General features: G+C 44.4%; 1 protein-coding gene across 3 annotated transcripts in view; it reads right to left on the bottom strand.

Moving 5' to 3' along the window:
* The window catches only part of Rgl1 (ral guanine nucleotide dissociation stimulator like 1), a 257,004-nt gene that overhangs the window by 49,597 nt on the left and 188,951 nt on the right, over positions 1-18,456 (bottom strand). For all 3 annotated transcript variants that reach the window (XM_055624477.1, XM_055624479.1, XM_055624478.1), the window contains one exon: positions 5,059-5,136. In XM_055624477.1, coding sequence (XP_055480452.1) covers positions 5,059-5,136 — 78 coding nt within the window. The remainder of the gene's footprint in view (positions 1-5,058; positions 5,137-18,456) is intronic.

The raw sequence follows: 18,456 nt of genomic DNA, 5'->3' as shown, positions 1-18,456 counted from the left end.
CCAATTTTTCATCTTAAGGCTTCATCTGTATTTCCACATTTTCCATCTTTATGGTCCTTTGTTAGCTTGATTGGATCCATATTTAAAATATCAAAAGTGACTGGCAACTTGGAAGCTTCTACAAAGTTTAAGGGTCCTACTACAATTTATAGCAAAAACTGAAAAATCAAACTGTTTGGGGCATTTCTGTGTTCATGGTTAAGTCCTATAGTGATTCCCTGCCCTTGCGCCCAGTCCACAAAACTGAAGGCAACTGTCCTGAGGAGGGGTGTTTAGTTTTCAGAAAGTCACTAGATTCCTGTTTCGTGCTGCCCACCTGACATCACAAGGGAACGGATCGGATATGCACGGGAAAGGAAACCAGCAGGCATTCTACCATTCCTATCGCCCCGCCGGACAGTGTTTCAGCTCAGCTCTTTATTTATCACCGCAGGAGACAGCTGTGATGTCATGATTTAACAAGAAACAAATGAGAGCCTCTCTCCTTTTTCTGACAGTTTCATTCAGTCTGTTACAAATGCTTTCTCAGAGGGGGGAAAAGAGTCAGGGAAACTTCTCCAAAGCTTAGTATAGTATTTGGACCACATCTCTGGTTTTGGTTTTTGAAAAACTTAAATACATTTTATGTTAGCTATCACTGAATTGAAAAGGACTCGGAGATTGTGTGCTCCAAGGGCTTAATTTTTAGATGAAAACGCTGAAACTAAGAGAGGTAAAATGACTAAACAGAAGCCATGCTGGCTGGTAAGGGACAGAGTGATGGCACAGGGCTGGGCCTTCCACCCTCTATGTGGCTGGGTCTGGCCACCTCAGTATTTGACCCACCTGATTATGAAAAGGAACACAAATGGATAAGCTTCCAAAAGAGTGTACCTAGAGGTGCACAAATACTGTTTAGCAGGGTTTCCTGCCGAGGTACTGGTGAAACTCTGTGCCAAAGCATCGAATGGAAGGGACAAGCCTTGTCCTCTGCATTATAGAATGTTTACTGTCATCCCTGCCCTCTATCTACTACTAGATACCAGTACCACACAACTTAGGCACAACCCAGGGGTCTCCAAAGGCTGGTCAATGCCCTCTGGGGGACAAAGATACCCTCTGAGGACCAGTGCCACAAAACCATGCATTCTACTGAGCCACAGCCAAGAAGAAGAGGCCACTCAGCGCTCTGGGTCAGGGGCTGGAGGTGTGGGGTGCCTGAGGGATCTGCAGTGTTACGTACAGATGGGGGTTTCTTCTCAGGAAAACAAGGCAGTGGTCATGTAGAGCCAGACACTGTCAGAGGACAGTCACAAGAAAAGACAGTATAAAACGGTAATGGGGACATGGAATACAAATTAATGAAGGGAGAAAAAAAAAAAAAAACCTGGAAGAAAGATGAACAGGAAATGGAAGAAAGAAAGAGGTCGCCAGAGAGAAGGCATTTTAACATTCCTGAGTCTGGGGGACAGAGCGACCTATTATAAAATAAAGTGCTGTGCGTTCATCGGGCACGATTCTTTAAAAAAGGCAACTCAGTTTGAGCAAAGGGGTCAAGAACTTTCCACCAAGTCACTGTGAGGGTTTGGGAAAGGACCATTGTGCCCAGATGACAGACCCCCTCAGGGGAGTACTGTGTGCAGCTCTTTGTTAAGATCTCATGTGCTTAAAACTCTAAAGCCCTTTAAGACAGCGGAGCCTGGAGCTTCACCCACATTAGTGTCCCGAGTGTGCTGTGGATTTCAGTGGGGTTCTGAAGTAGCAAACCAGCCTTTTCACATCCAAGGTACAATCAATTTTCCTCACTGCTACTTCCCCTAAACCTGTTTAGTCCTGAAATGGCCTCTGGGGAGCAGAAAGGCTCTGGGCATGTTTCAGACTGTACTCTTCTTGGCTACTTGTGACTGTTTGTATGCAAAGAGTGCAGATTTGATTGGCGTCTGACACTGTGGGTGACAATGCGCCTCTCTCACCAAATCCTATCATACGTCAACACACTTATCTTGCCCGTCACTAGATTCTTGTGGTATCTCTTCCGATTATTCACACACACACACACACACACACACACACACACACACACACACACTTCAAAAATAATTCTCTTGTGGATCATATTTGAGTGACTTTTCATGGACAAGCAAAAACAACTTAAACACTCTAATTTCATGCTTTCTAAGCCCTAAAGTGCTCAGGACTCACTCAGAGATTTGAAGCTGCAGGTTATAGTTCATTAGGTCAGGCAAAACCAGTGGTTCTCAACTTTCCTGATGTTGTGACTCTTTACCACAATTGCTCATGTTGTGGTGGCCACCACCCGTAAAATTATTTTTGTTGCTACTTCGTAACTGTAATTTTGCCACTGTTATGAATCATAGAGTAAATATGTGATGTCCACGATATCTGATATGTGACCCTAAAGGGGTTGTGACCCACAGCTTGAGAACCACTGGGCTAGAAGAGCACCATGGATGCTGAGCTGTGTGTCCCCAGTGCCATGGGATAGGATGACTCCACGCCCAAGCCACCCTGAAGACATGCCTTATAATGTTTTCCACCTACACAAACCTTGACATCTGTGGCCCACAGTTCACAGGGAAAATACAAATCCATTTGTGAATGATTAAAGCCCTTCCTGGCATAACCTCAGATTAGCTTCAGCCCCACAGGCCCTCCTTACCCACACGCAACACCATGAAGCAGCCCCCACAACTCCCTGATGTGACTCAGGACTGCACATGCACTGGCTTTCCCTGAGCCGGCTCTGCTGGCCCCTCTGCCTGGACAGTTCCACTGTCCAAGGCTTGACCAGCCTTCAAATGTCAGCTCCTCCCATCTTCTGAAATAATAACGGAATGGTTTCTCCTACCATACCTTGCCCTGGACTTTTAAATATGTATATTACTATGTCTACTTTTCTGCAACAAAATTATCAGAAAGAAAAAGCAAAAAGACATGCAAGGTAGTATAGATCCTTCTTGGAGTTAAAAAGAATGTTTTTCCGACTTTCACACCTCTGGTCCCTAACGCCTGGGAACCATTAGTAAATCTTTTGGAGAGTTAAAAACTCCACAGAAAAGCCAAAATATGTCCCCACCCTCTGATTTCTTGGCCCCAAATGAATATTTAGCACTACAGATTATTTTTGGATCCCAGAGTATCCATCCCATCTGTTCCAAAACATAGCCCTACAGTGGCTTCTATCTCTACATCGTGGCTATTTCTTTAGCATCTTCTAGATCATTCTCATCAGTGTAAACAACTGCCCACTAAAACAGACCATACCTGGTCCACAAACCAAAATGTCTTCCTAATCCCCAGATCACATGCCTTGAGATTTCTGAATCCTCCCTGTCTACAATTGTGTCCTCCCACCACAACCTCTCTCTCTCATCACTGTAACCCACAGGACTGCAGGCAGGAAGTCACCTCCCAGAACCCTCTTCACTTGACATATGGCAGCACTGGACACAGTAGGCAATCCCTCTGGAACCCCTCTTCACACATCTTCTGGGGAAAAGTATCCCTTCTATCTTCTCCCCTGCTCTGGTCACTCCCACAGCTGTTCTAGTCTCCTCACCAAACCTGCTATTTTCACTAACTCAAACCAATAAAGGGAAACAAGGCCCACTCTTTTGACCTTATCTCCTTTCTCCCTTCCCCTTTAGTTCCCAGGAGAGCAGAGCCAGCACCTGGCTTTAAAACCACCCCAGGCTATCCAACAGAATACCACCACACAGACAGTTCATGGAGACCACACTCACTGATTACCTCAAAATGAACACCTAACATTCCTTTCGGAATCCCAACCTCAGAAAGCGGAGGTTCTGTGATAGCCCTTGGAGGCTTCCTAGCCACTTCTTAGTTTTCCTGATATACCATCTGTTTCAGCACCTGCTCAGCAGGGCACCCCCAGACTTTGCTTGAGTCCAGACTCCCATCACCAACCCTAGCCAGGATCCTTGTAAAGGTGCTATCCAGGCTGCCTGCGGGCATCCTTGCCTCCATCCCCACCGCTAACCTACTTTCCACATAAAACCACAGTGAGCCTGATAACTTAGGCTACAGTGCTGTTCTGTAAGCCTTCCAAGTGCCTCCCACCATCCTTAGAATCAAATTCAAGGTCCTGCCCCAAGTCCTTCACATCCTCACTTTATCTGCGCCATCAACTCATGAGTTTCATCCTGAACATCTGACACGCCACTCACTGTATCTTCCCACTGTTTCTCAGCTGCTATCCCTGCCTTAGAACCTCTTCCATAGTCTCTCTGCCTGAACATCACGGGGCTTGGCTCACACCTCACACCACTGGGCTCTGGCGTCGTCAGATCTGAGAGCCTCTTCTTGGTAGCCTGTACAAAATCACACTCCATCGGGACCTGGACACTTCTTTGCTGCATTCTTTGTTCCTGTGTTTATTCTTTGTCTCTCTCTGCTAAAATACAAACTTCATAATAGCCAAGCAAGTGACTGTAGTTCACTTGTTCTGTTTCCTTGTTTATTTTAAATCCCTTCAAACGGTACCTGGTAAACAGTAGATGCACAACGCATCATTCCTGCATAAATAATTGAGTACCGTTAGTGTAGGCATATAGGTAGTTTTAAAACGTTTTAGTTATATTTATTTTATCTGTATTTGTAGGAATGTTTTGTCTGTGTACCATGTGCATACCTGGTACCCCCAGAGGTCCGAGAGGGGATCGGATCCCCTGGAACTGGAGTAACAGATGATTGTGAGACACCATGGGGGTGCTGGAAATTGAGCCTCGGTTCTCTACAAATGTAACCAGTGCTCTTAACTGCCGAGCCCTCTCTCCAGGTCTAGCACAGGTATTATAGGGAAAATCATGGCAGCCTGGCAGGACCCATTCCAAAGGAGTAAAAAAAATTCCGTTAAACTACTTTCTTTTTGTTTGAGACAAACTGGCCTCAAATTCATGCTTCTCCTACCTCGGTTTCCAAGGGCTGGAACTGCAGGCACACACCGCCATGCCTTTGCACCAAGCTGGACACTTCAAACCAGACACTGTCCTGACTGAGAGCTAGTGACGCTGCTACTGAGAAAGAGAAAACACTCACTTCCGGATCACAGCTTTGGACTCCGATGAACTTTGACTTCCATCATCTTCACAGTTTGGGCCCGTCAGGTTTCCATACCTTTAAACATGAAAACAAAATTAGTCAAAAGGATGTTCTTTACAACTTCAAGCATAAAGTCACATGTCAGGTGGAATACATTCAGGAAATATAAATGTATATGAAGTAGCAGCAAAATGAAGCAGCATTAACAAAAAACATGATGGATAGACAAGTACCCTAAAAAACGAATCAGGATTGAACTATCACACTTGTTTAAAATGTTCTCATAATACTCCACAGTTCCCGGAATTTCTTCTATACGACAAGGTTTCATCTCAGCAAGGGGATCCGATATTACACACTACAAAGAAGGCAGATGCCTCACGAACTCTCATGCACAAGCCTATATTAACTCTCTGTTGTCTGTATACCAGGGAGACACAGCCTTGTGGGCACACTTCCGAAACTTGGGCCATAAATGGGCACAAAAGTGATGCATGCATGAAACACTTGGGAGTATGGTCTCCTTTTGAGTAGATCAGTATTGGAGGATCCTGAAAATAACCTTGGACCCTCAAAGGCTGGGATGGAGATGAAGGCTGAAGAATAGTATCTCATGCTGTAGATACCAGCTGCAATTGTGGCTACATCTACACCAAGCTAAATTGATCTAGACACAGTACCTGAGAAGAGGGAAACAGGGGTCTGATTTGGGGGAAAATAGTCAATGCTTAGAACTTAAAATTTTGCTTGTCATAGACTCAATGTATTTAAGGGCTGGAGAGGTGGCTCAGGGTTAGAGTGCCTTGCCTAGCATGCCAAAGGCCCTGGCTTCAATCCCCAGCGCTGCAAGCAGCGTAACAGAATATGTATCTAATAAATTGGCACTGAGTCCCTACGAAGGACTTCACTAACTCAGAAGGGCTGGACTATTTTTACAATCTCTCCTCCCAACAAGAAAAAATTCCGAGAGTCCCTGGAGTTTGGCAAGCTGTTTGCTGCCCCAAGGTTTTGACAGCAGAAATTCTCTATTTGGTGGGTTTACATTTTTAAAGAGCACATTTTGTCTTGTATAATAGGATTAAAAGCTCCAGTACCCTATGGCTCCTTGTTCCCAGGATTTACAAATTCTTTACAAAATAAGAGCCTACCATCTGCTTTGACTGACTGTCAATCCATCTGCTATACCCATCACCCCATCCTGACAAGTTCCAGGCTGTGCCTTTATGCACGAAACACACACACACACACACACACACACACACACACACACACACACACACCACCCCTGGTCCTCTCTCCAACTCATCAGCCTTACGGGGTCTTGGCCTAACGATGGTATTTTCTGTAATCTGGCCTCTTCACCGTGTGCTGCACCTGCTAGGTGACAGTTTCTGAGGCTGCCCTCTGCTCTTCCTGAGACAGGAGCTCAGTCAGAAGAAGACTTCCTCAACCCTACATGAGCCAGGCAGGGATGGGAAATGAAGCTCCTGGTAAATAAACAAAGTGGGATTGTTTTTGGCTCTTTCCTTTGGCCACCATCATAGTGAACTGTGTCCTCGTGTTGTCTCACAGGGGAGTTCGTGGTTGGCTGAAGTAGGAGAGACTGGGGAGGGTGCAGGAAAGAGGAGGCCATTTGCGAGGCCACCAGGCTTTCCTATCTCTCACTTCAGCCCTCAGTTACTAAATAGGGCTCTTGATCTTTGTTTTGTTATGTTAATTTGCCTGTTAGTGTCCTCTCTGGAAAAGTCTTTTATCTTCCAACTAGGAACCCTGAGAGATATAAATAGACAAGGCGCACACTTTCAAGGAAAAGATTCAGTTTTCACATCTTCCCATTTCGTGTCTCTAGTTTCTCCTGCTTTCGTGCTTCTTTTGGTTCTTTTTGGAGCTGAAGTGGAGGTTGGGTGGTACCAATACCTATCTAGTTCCTCCCCCCAGAATGTGATACCACAGTGTGCTGTCAGTTGGTGCCAAGAAAGACTGAGCATTCTTGCACATTAATTAGCTCCTTACCATCAGCAACGGCTAAGATCATATAACTATTCATTCTCTCCACTGCCAGAGTGTCTGTCCACAGTGTACAACTTGGGACCAAGGTGATGGTTTGGAAATAACTCTGAGGCCTCCAGGAGCTGTCAATAGCAGGCACGCATGGGTTGGAAGGTACAAGGTCCAGTTGTTGCTTAAGTCTTGCTCTATCCGACCCATGGGGAAAACCTCCAGCTCTGCATTTACCACATACCTGAGTCCAAACACTTCTCATCACTTCTCCTGCTTCCCTCCTGCCTCTAACGGCCACCATTTTGGGGTTAAAGCAACACAACAGCCACTTAACCAATCTGCTCTCTTGGGGTCTGCCTGTTCATCATGACACCCCTGTTCAAGGAAGTCAGCTCATGGCCCTTCTCCCTTGAGGCCAGTCTGAGAAAAGACCAGGTTTCACCTTTCTCACAAACCATGAAATCTTCTGCTCACTGTGCTCTATCCATAAATCCCACATTTACCCTCACTCACTCCTGACCATGACCTCCACCCGTGTCATCGATCTGTCAGTCACCCCCCCACACACACACACCCTACAGCCCTGCATCACAGCTGTCACTTGCTTCTGCTGCTTCCCAGGGCAGGTTCCCTGGGCACCATGGGCCTTTCCTGTATTATCCATGAGGCCTTCTCTGGACATCCTGTTTAAAATGTAACCCAGTTCTAACACCATCCCCTTCGCTATCCTATTCTGTACAATCTTCAGTATCTTCTAATACGATATAAAGTCAGTGTTGGCTCACTGGGGATCTACTTGACCGTAAACTTTGGGTGAGATGGTTTTGACTCTGCGCTCACTGCTCTTTGGAGCTTACAACAAGGCTTGCACCCAGCTATGGTGAGCAGTAAGTGTCCTAGTAAGGCCAGAGCAGATGTGCTAACAGTGTGCTCCAATAGTTGGTTCAGAGGCTTCACAAGCACCATCTGCCCTCTCTCAGTCTTCACCTGTCTACACTCCCATTTTAAAGGGCTCAGCACAGCGCTTCTCTACCTTCCTAACACTGCAACCCCTAAATACAGTCACATGTTGTGCTGACCCTCAACCATTAAAGTATTTTTGTTGCTACTGCAGAACTGTAATTTTGCTACTGTTATGAATCGTAATGTAAATATTTGGAGATAGAACTTTGTCAAAGGGGTTGTGACCCACAGGTTGAGAGCCACTGGTTTAGGAGCATAAAAAGTTTATTTTAAATTTGGCTGTGGTTATTCAAAACATCCAAAATTAACAAAAAAAGGTCTTGAGATTTTTAAAAGAGATCTTGGAGGTATCAGCAGTATGAAAGCCCAAAGGTGTCGATACTGTTATGAAGGAGACGAAGGGTGTGATAGCCTTCTAGACTTGAACACACTAGGCAGGGTGACTGCCTGCTCTTGCGCCTTTCTTATCATTATGGAGAATTAATGCTCTACGCGAGCGTTTTGTTAAATGTTTCTAGCTTTGGAGTGGAGAGTTCTTTAATGTTCATGTCAGAGTTGGTTTTCCCAGACTAGAAATGCCTCTTTGATGTTTCCCTGAACCTGCTCACAGCTTTCCATCAAAAATCAAAGTCAAGTTCATGTCTTTTACTCCAAGGGGGTGAGCAAAGTGTGCATGTGTATGCTTAATTAGTGGCACCAGAACAGCTACAGACAAACCTGTCAGCAACGTCAACTCCAATCTTCACAAAGCCTCCTCAAGACATAAGATCAAAGCTCAGCCCCCTTAGGCTTGCCAAGGAGCAAGCCCTTCTTTATAAAACTTAAATCAAAATCCACACTGCCAGATGACTTTTGACATAGGTTTCTCTGTTGTCAACAAGCAGAAAGATTTACAAATGCTTTGTATAGCACAGCTGCAAGCAATTCTTTACTGTAGCCTAAAAATTACATGAACAAGAGCAAGAAAACACACACATGTTTAAATAAGGAAGAGCCATTTCCAAGGGGTTTCTCTGAAATCCATCTGGGACAAAGTGTTTAAGGGATGACCAGGGCCTTGGTACTTCAAAGAAGTTCAAGTTGTCCATGGGTACTGTCTCTTGTAGTGGGAACTATCTCATCTCTGTGCCCCAACAGGAAAGTCTCAATAGAAGCAGGCCAGGATAGGGTCGTCCTGAAGAACTTGTGAGCCCACTTGATACTAGCAAATGAGCCACTGGTAATAACAGGTAACGTGTTATTTGACAGAAGCTTTGCCGACAGCTTTCTGTGGACTGTTTTGCTCAGTTACCATAATAATCCTACAGGATGGTATCATTCTTCCAATTTCACAGAGGGGGACAATATGACCCAGAAAGCTTACATAATAAACCCTGGACAACATCACTGGTAAGTGGAGCGGGGATTTGAACCTTGACAGGCAGGCCCTGAGCCCAGCGCTAAGTCATTGCCCTCCCACACGTGCTGTATGGCCCTGTCTACTTGTTCATTTGATGATGTCAGGACCCTTCCCATTCACTCGTGAACTCATTCTTGGACCCATTTAGTCACCACTGGATGAGGATTGTTTATTAAGGATTGTTCCCAGGTACTTACTATTCTAGACATTATGAATAATGCACCGAGGCTAGGGAACTGGATCAGGGGATACAAATACTTCCTAAATGGGCATGGTTACCTCAGTTGAAATCCCTATTAGCCACGTATAAAGCTGGGCATGCTGCATACAATGAAAACTCTGGTGGAGACTGATCGCTGGACCTATCTCCGGGTTCAGTGAGAGACACTCTCTCAAGGGAATAAGGTAGACAGAGAGGGACACCTAACATTCTTCTCTGGGCTCTGCATGCCATTATACATGCTTGCCAATACACGACACATACACACATACCCGAAACATATGACACACATGAGCAACATATGCACATGCATTCGCGTGCATATGCGCGCGCGCGCGCGCACGCGCGCGCACACACACACACACACACACACACACACACACACACCTGAAAAAAAAAAAAAAGGAGGAGGAAGAGGCAACAAGGCAAATCTGTTTTCATGGGGCTCAGACTGTACTGATGGGATACAGAAAACTCTGATGTGATTATCTGAAACATGCTCAGAATGAAACAGACAATGGGTAAAACTCTCCAGGCGAAGAGTAATCCAGAGACCTTGCAGGGAAGAGCCAGTCCAGAGGCCTGGGCACAGAGACAAGATGGTGTCTTTTGAGGAGGATGGAGAAGTGAGAGAGCGAAGAGCAGAGCAGAAGGAGGTGAGGTCTGAGGTAAACACGCAGGTCAGGATGGCCTTGCACACCACACTCTCTTGCTTTCCACTACAGCCCTGGGCCTGGTAGAGTAGACAGCCAACGCGATCAAGAGTTAGCTTGCCTTTACTGCTATGAAGAAAAGCAAGCCTGGGAAGGGCAGAGAATGAAGGGATACAGTGAATGACAAAAAGGAGGAAGTGAAGGAAGGGGACCACACAGGAAGCTGCTGACCTAAGGAACTCTGAGAGCCTTTGAATGACTCCCAGCTTTGGAACACTTGGGCATCCTTTCACTGACCCACAAGAACTCAGGTCAGGCCTAGAGACATGTCCAGAAGCCAACCTTGACTCAGGAGAACGCCATGCATGCAGCAGCCAGCAGCTGTCTGGAACCCCAAGTGAAGCCCGGGGAGGCTTTGCACTGCTTCCCACAGACCAGACAGGGTTGTTTTGAAGCGCCCTGAATAATGCCCCCCACAGAGGGTGCCCCCCCCCCCGGTCTGACAAAGAACTGGGTCATGGTCACCTAGTCTACTTTAAAAAAGTCTGATTCCCACTGTGAACTTGATTACTGGAGGGGAGCGCATAAGTCATGGGGGGCGGGGGGAGAAGGCAGGAATATATTCTAGGCACCTTCTGCTTGGAAAAACAAAAGCCAGAAATCCTCAAGTAAATTTACAAAAGTCTGAGAATCCCCTAAATTACATGGATAAGTTTATTATTGGGGTTTTTGGGGGAGTTGCTTTTTTTTTTTTTTGGTTGGTTGGTTGTTTTTGAGACAGGGTTTCTCTGTGTAGCCTTGGCTGCGTTGGACTCACTCTGTAAAGCAGGCTGGCCTTGAACTCACAGAGATCCGAATGCCTCTGCCTCCCTGAGTGCTGGGATGATAGGCATGTGCCTGGCGAGTAAGTTTATTATCATTACCCTTTTTTTCTAAAGAAAGATTCCAGTGTTAGCGACAGATGCTTGCGAGGGAAGGTAATGTATGCATTAGTGGGGTGTACATATTTAGTGTATGCACTTATATGTGTGCAGATGTGTGCACTCATGCACATATGCAGAGGCCAGAGAGAACGAGGCTTTGGAGGTGGGGAGTAGTCACTCTCCATCACTCTCTGCCCTATTCCCGAGAGACACTGGATTCTCCCTGAACCTGGAGTTAGGCTGGCAGCCCATCCCAGCAGTCCAGTCTCTGCCCCCACAGCACTGGGGTTAGAGGTGGGGGAGGCCACTCCGACGTTTCAGGAGACTGTATGGGGTTCACACTTAGGTCCTTGCACTTGGGAGGCAAGTGCTCTGACCCACTGGGCAATCTCTGAAGACCCTTAGCAGATTCTTAAAGGAGTTTGTGATCAACTTTTTCTACCAGTTGCTGGAAAATAGTCAAAACTACTGCTTTAGATTATGAGGTAAATTTACAGCTTTCCGGTTGCCACTCAGAACATATCCACATTGTCTTTCAAGTTCTTGTCAGCTTTCTAATTTCCAAATATATACATACTTTAAAAAGATCCTTTCAAAGAATGTCAATATTCTTCTCAGATTAAAAAAAAAAAGTAACTGCATCCTGTATCCCGCATGGCCTGCCTCCTCTGTTGCTAAGTCGAGGAGGAAAGCAGGAAAGCTCAGCTCAGCTTAAAAGAAACATTTTTATCTCTTAGGTCTTACAAGCACTACGTCAGGGAGAGAAAGCCTGGTTATCATGTGAGACGAAGCTTTGACAGCATCCCCTCAGCACCTGGGCTAGCAGAACCCCACTACCATCCCACCACGCAGGGCTCTGCTGTCTCCCGTGTGCCCACTGACCATTCCCACCATTCAGCTGAGTGGGAGGTGGGACCACTTGGAAATATAAAAGATGAATCGCATTACCAAAGACAATCAAAGCAGCCAGGGAGAGAACTTACTTCGGTTTCCCTCATGTGGTTATGGTTGGCAGTAATTCTAAAACAGCACCAGATTCAAGTTTTCTGGTTAACTGGCATAGACAGGGGGAGAAAAGAGCAGTGTGCCTGTCCCCTGAGGCTGAGGCTTCTGGTGGTGCTTTCTGAGCTGTGAGAGCACAGATGACCAGGACATGCAGCCCTAAGAATGAAGGCAAAGGGTAAACACCTGACCCTTGGCATCTGAGTCCAAGAGCAAGAGATTTTAGGAGACAATCTCCCTAACATGTCCTCACTTCTTAGCTATGGCCGCTACAACAGACTGCCACGGATTCAGTAGCTTCCAATCAGATTGCTTAATAGCTAGGTTTGGTCTGAAGTCCAGCATGGGTCTCAGAGCTGAAAAGCCAGCTGTTAGCTGGACCATGCTCCTTTCTACATGCTCTAAGAAAGACGCAGCTTCACTGCCTTTCCTAAGGGCTAAGGGCTGATGGCCTCCTTCTTCCATCTCTCTGCCTGCCACAGATGGATGCGCAAATTATTACAAAGGTTTATCTTCTGTTGTTCTGGGAGCTAAATATCCATCTGAGAGCACGAACACATCTCCAACATCAAACAGCAGGAAAATGAACGCTTTGTAAACAATGGACCTACAAACTTTTTAAAACTCTTTTATTATGCTAGAGACATTTCGATGCCCACAGTTTCTTGTGGTCCTCTTCATTTATACTACTCAATAATCTCATCTTTCTTACAGTCACAGAACAGAAACTCAACCTCAGTTCAACTTGTCTTTTATGAACATGATTTTTATTTTTCCTAAGTGAAAAATACATCCAAAGGCTTTAACTTCAAAACCCAGACCTGGATATCTAAATTTGTCTGCTATAAACAAAATCTTTAAAAAATGAAATGAAGCTACCATTCTCATCAGGATATCCAGGATGTCTGCATTTTAAGCTGGAAAAGAAGCAAAGCAAAGGTGAGATTTCCTGAGAGCTTTCAAACTCTAATCTAAGACTGCTTGTCAAGTGCATAGTTGAACTTCGAGACGAAATGAAAACTTGAGTATTTGTAAGTGAGGTTTAACAAGAAGCCATTTGAGACATACTGCATGCTTTGCAAACATGATTAACTGGCTTCTTCTAAGGAAGCATTGGAGAACTGAGTGGATTTGTATGATGTGCTTTTTACAAAGTTTACTACTACCAGTTCATAGCCAACGAGAGCACAGTCAATCATTCTTTCCTTTCTTTCTTCCTTTCTTTCTTTCTTTCTTTCTTTCTTTCTTTCTTTCTTTCTTTCTTTTCTCTTCCTTTCTTCTTTGTTCTTTTTTTTAACTAAAAACATATTAGTCCTCACTGTCTTGATAGGATGGTACACTCAACAGGTAGGTTAGACCCTCTCACTAGATATGAGCACCATCTGGGGGGCATCCAGAGCTGTACCTTCAGAACACTGTGATGGACATGAGTGACTTACTACATTTATCTGTTAGGTAGTGTTCCTACACCCCCACCACAAGCATCACTCCTCTCCGAGGCATGGTAGGGGCTTCAGCCCAATAAAACGCAGAGCAAACACGAGAATTTGGATCATCACAAATGCCACCAAGAAAGGAAAACACCAGACACTTTTTATAGTTGTTAGAGAAAAAATTTTACTTGCACTATCAGGTCAAAGTTCAAAAGGACCCTACAACCGACATGTTAATTTACATTAACATCACATGGCTAAGGAACATGACACAGGACTCTACAACCAATGTGTTACCTTACATTACCTTATACACACACACACACACACACACACACACACACACACACATCACATGGCTAAGGAACCTGACTCTCAGAGGATTTAAAACAAGGAAAGGAGTGTGTGTTAGCCAGCTGGTCAGCTTTTTCTCACTGTACAAATATCTGAGCTAATCAATTTACAAGGAGAATAAAGTTATTTCGGTTCAATTTTGGTCCATGCATGGTTAGCCTTGTTGTTTTTGTCTGCCTGGGCAAGGAAGGCACATCATAGTGAGAGACATGGCAGAGCAAACCTATTCCATAGCTGGAGGTGAAAGAGCAAAGGGGGACAGACTGAGGCTCCCTGTCCTCTGAGAGAGCACATCCCAAACGGTCTGGAGATCTCTTACTGTGGCTCACCTGTAGCCCCCTGCCTCCCAGTAACACCACACTAGGATGTAAAGCTCTAGCATATAGATTCTGAGAGACACTTAAAAGTATCACAGAGGACAAACTGGAAATAAATCTAAGGGTTTATTTTTTTTTTATTCCTATGTGCCAATCAGCCATTGTACATATGCCTAACGAACGAACCTCATGACTGAAAGAGAAGTTGCTTCTTCTATAAAATATCCTAAAACTCTGGAAAAAAAAAAAAAAGGAAGCATTTTTGGCCTAAGAAAAACCTCCTGAAGTAAATTTAAAACATCTTGGTGGGAGGAGGTTGAGATGAGGTCCCACTCTGGATCCCAGGCCAACCTCAAACTCACAGTGATCCTCCTACCTCAGCCTCCTGAGTGCTGGACCTAGAGGCATGATGGTCACACGGGTGTTAATTATCTACATCCCTTTGTATATTGGCTTGATGCGTGCTACCCTCTACCAGCACACATTACATATTTAGGACGGGGTGGGGGACCATGGCAAGCTCTGGCACATGGTGTTCACACGGTGCCTGGCAAAGCAGGCACTTTGTGTTAAACAGCTGATAAATGACTCTGGAGTTGGCAATGAGAACACTGGCGCGTAGTGCATTGCTCCCCAGTTTGTGAAATGTCATTTCCAAGGAAATGAATTGAGGAAGCAGTGAGGACTGATGACTAAGAAGGGTCCCCGGCCATCCCTTCTTTGTGAGTTGGCGTGCGAGGTGCTGGGCATACTGGGAAAGTGTCTGAATCTCACAGGGGTAGCTTTTCCCCGTCTGCTGGTTGCTGATTGAATGTTTTTTGAGCCACTCGTTTCCCATTTGTAAGCATGGAGTTGTAATAAATGAATGACATGAGATGGAGTCTGTGAAAACACATGGCAAGCAGACACAGGGAGAAGAAGTTCATTTGAAGACCTACTAATTAGCCTTGTGTCTGTGACATAAACAAAATCATCATCTTAAAGCATAGGTTTGTGGAAGGCCTCAACCTTTAAGCTCTCCAAGAGTTCTCCTCTGAGGGAACTCACTTGCAATAAAGGAAAACTTAATGCTTTCCACACTGACCTGAGGGCTGAGAACGGCTTGGCCAGGGTTTCTGGAGACCTGGCTTTCCCTGTTCTGCATGAGGCTGACATTTTGCTAACTTAGCTATCAGAGAAAATGATAACTTAGCTAACTTAGCTATCAGAGAACGTCTGAGAAAACAGCAGGATCTGCACCTCTGTAGACCGTTCCCAGCACTCACTAGGATCACTTGCTGAAGGGGGCTTCTGCCAACATTTGAGGTTGGACATTTTCAGTGTTATCTACTCCCCTATTTCTTTACACAGTGGAATGAGGCTTTAAGCAGATCTCTCTGAGATGTCTTTCTTGACATTACAGAAAATAAAATCTCAAAGCCTCAACACAGTCAACCCCCACTTAAGTAACTTCCTCTTGGGTTAAAAGGAAGCAAAGAAAACATCAAGTCCGGGCCATGGCAAAAAGCACAGCAAGCAGAAGCCCTTATAGAGGGGCCAATAAAGGATAAAGTGAATGTGGAATTAGCTGGTCATGACTTCAAACAACTGTCTATTTATCAATCACACAGGCCCATATTAGTAAGAAAAAAACATGAAAAGATTAAAAATAAATTCCAGAAAATAAACAGTTCCATACAAGAAAAACCACAAGTGGAAGTTTTAAAGGAAATCAAAGCTTGATTTCAATAAGCCGTGCTCTGTGGGAAATAAACACTGAAGCATCTACATGAGTCTATTTTTGTCTGGTTATTACAGGGTTAGCACCTCTGCAATTGGCTCTCAGTGTTCCTTTACATTCCACTGCAGACACCAAAAGAAATACCTTAAAGATTCCATCTGAGGCTCACAAACAAGTCTGACAACCTATTATTGTAAAAACAGCATTTCAAATACTAATCTTCAGAATAGGTTGGGTTTGCACAGACATAAAAATTCTAACAACCAACTGAGGAGCATAGCATTTCACAGAATCTACAGCTGGATTTCTGTGGAAACTGAAACATGGCCACAAGATTTCAGTGTGAGCAAGAAATGGAGTGAGGAAGAAATATTCTCTGTTGAGGTTGGCAAGTAGGTGCAGCCACAAGGTTAAATTTCTGCAGAGAAAGGAAAATAAATGGGATTTATTTTTCTGAACTCCTAAAGCAGCAAATGTTAGAACTGTATTTTATACCACCTTGTGTGATAATTTGCTTAGTACATGTGTGTCAGCCTTTATCTTTTGCAGGAAAATATTAAGTCCTTAGGGCTGGATCTAAGTCTGACGGAACTGGCCTTTGCAATTTGAGTGGTTCTCCTGCAGGAAAGGAATACCAAATGAAGAAGGTAGACTCATGCAGAGATTACTGCTGAGTGAGGAGCACCAGAATTTAAGCCCCATCAGCTCACAGTAATCCATCTCGGAGCGACCTCAGGGCAGAAACTAAATTGTTTCTGAGTTCCATCTATGTGATGCCTTGCAGGGCACTTGCTTCGAGTTACATTACACAGGTATTTAGCTCTTAATCCCCTCATTTCAGAAACAAGCACTGGATTGAACTCCTGAGATCACACTCAAAGCCAGCCTTAAGCCTACTCACATGCTACAGACTAAATCTTAATTCTTCATTCAGCTATACTTCAGATGATAGTTTGAATTCAGTGCAATCTGAATTCATATTGGATCTAGTATTTAATCATTGTTATCCAGTTATTGTTTTTTTTAAAAAATCCTAATTTGTCTATCAATAGAACAAAGAAAAGATGTAAAAAAAATTCACTAAATAAAAGTCATAGACTAAACATTCTAATTCTGGTGCGTGTGTGTCCAGTCTTTAGGATAGACAGCTGGAGCTTACGTGCACGCCTTCACCCACTGTGGACATCTGTGGGCTATTATCAGTGAGGTTACCTCCTATGGAGAAGAGGTCACTGATTTCAAAGTGAACTTGTGAGAGATTTTTATTTCCTCATACTGCCTACCACCAGTTACCAGGCTCTATCTTTTCAGAGCTATGAAGTATTGAGAAGAGAAAATTCACATAACTCTCCAATTTCTACTTACACATATGAACTATTACATAAGAATGATTTAAAAAAGACTCAAACTCACATGTTATTCCAGGCTTAATATTTTGTCATGTACAGTCCTGCAGAAAATGGAAGATCCTTATGCTGTAGCACAGGATGCCATGATGTGATCAGTGTACCACAAAGCATATATGCTTCATGAGTGTCCTTGAATGTAAACATATTAGTGAACACTGACTCAATAACTTCCCTGAGTATGCACCCACAAATACACTGACCCAGTGTTTAGGATCTTGTGCCCCACAAATGTCCCTGTGTCAAAAGCCAGATTCCCAGGAAGGCGGAGGAGCCTTCACGTGGCTGTACCTACTTGGCAGTCTTTAGTCCCCTTCAAGAGGAGATGGTGAAACCTCAACTCTCCTTCTCTTTACTGTATCCAAAGGTGAGCAGCTGTGCTCTCTGGTACATTCCCACCATGATACACTGACTTTTGGCAGGACAAAACGACAACAGAGCCAAGTGACCACAGCCTTGAAACCTCCAAAGCCCCAAATAAAGCTTTTCCTTTCATATGCTGATTGTGTGAGGTCTGTGTCATGGTCATAGAAAGCTAACAGATACTCTGAGGGCAAATCCAATCTTGTCAATAGCCTTAACCTGGAATAAAAAGTTGTTTATTCAAAGCCTTTCTGAAGACAGACAAATATTACATAAAATAGTTATATACCAATACTTAATGAACAGACTTTAAAATCAAAGAAGAAATTAGGAAAAATATTCCCAACACAATTACAGGCAATAAATCTATTTTCCTTAATACACAATTACATTAAAATAGTTCAAAGGAAAAGACTATAGGATAGGAAAAGAGTTCAGACACAACAAATGGTGAGTAACTGTCTTTTGAAATACCAAACTCTACTCCTAAACATGAGAAGCATGAGTCCCAGACCCAGTTTTCAATGGCCAGATCACAGTGAAGGCAGCTCAGGGGAAGAGATAGACATCACAGCTGGGGAGTGTTCCCTGTGGTGGAGGCCAGTCTGCAGGCTTCCAGATCTCTGCCTCGGCCTCCTGGA

The sequence above is a fragment of the Psammomys obesus genome, unplaced genomic scaffold, assembly GCF_907164565.1.
Source record: "Psammomys obesus unplaced genomic scaffold, mPsaObe1.curated_primary_1811, whole genome shotgun sequence".
NCBI lineage: Eukaryota > Metazoa > Chordata > Mammalia > Rodentia > Muridae > Psammomys > Psammomys obesus.
The sequence above is the reverse complement of the archived record's forward strand: the minus strand, read 5'-3'. Positions and strand labels throughout refer to the sequence as shown.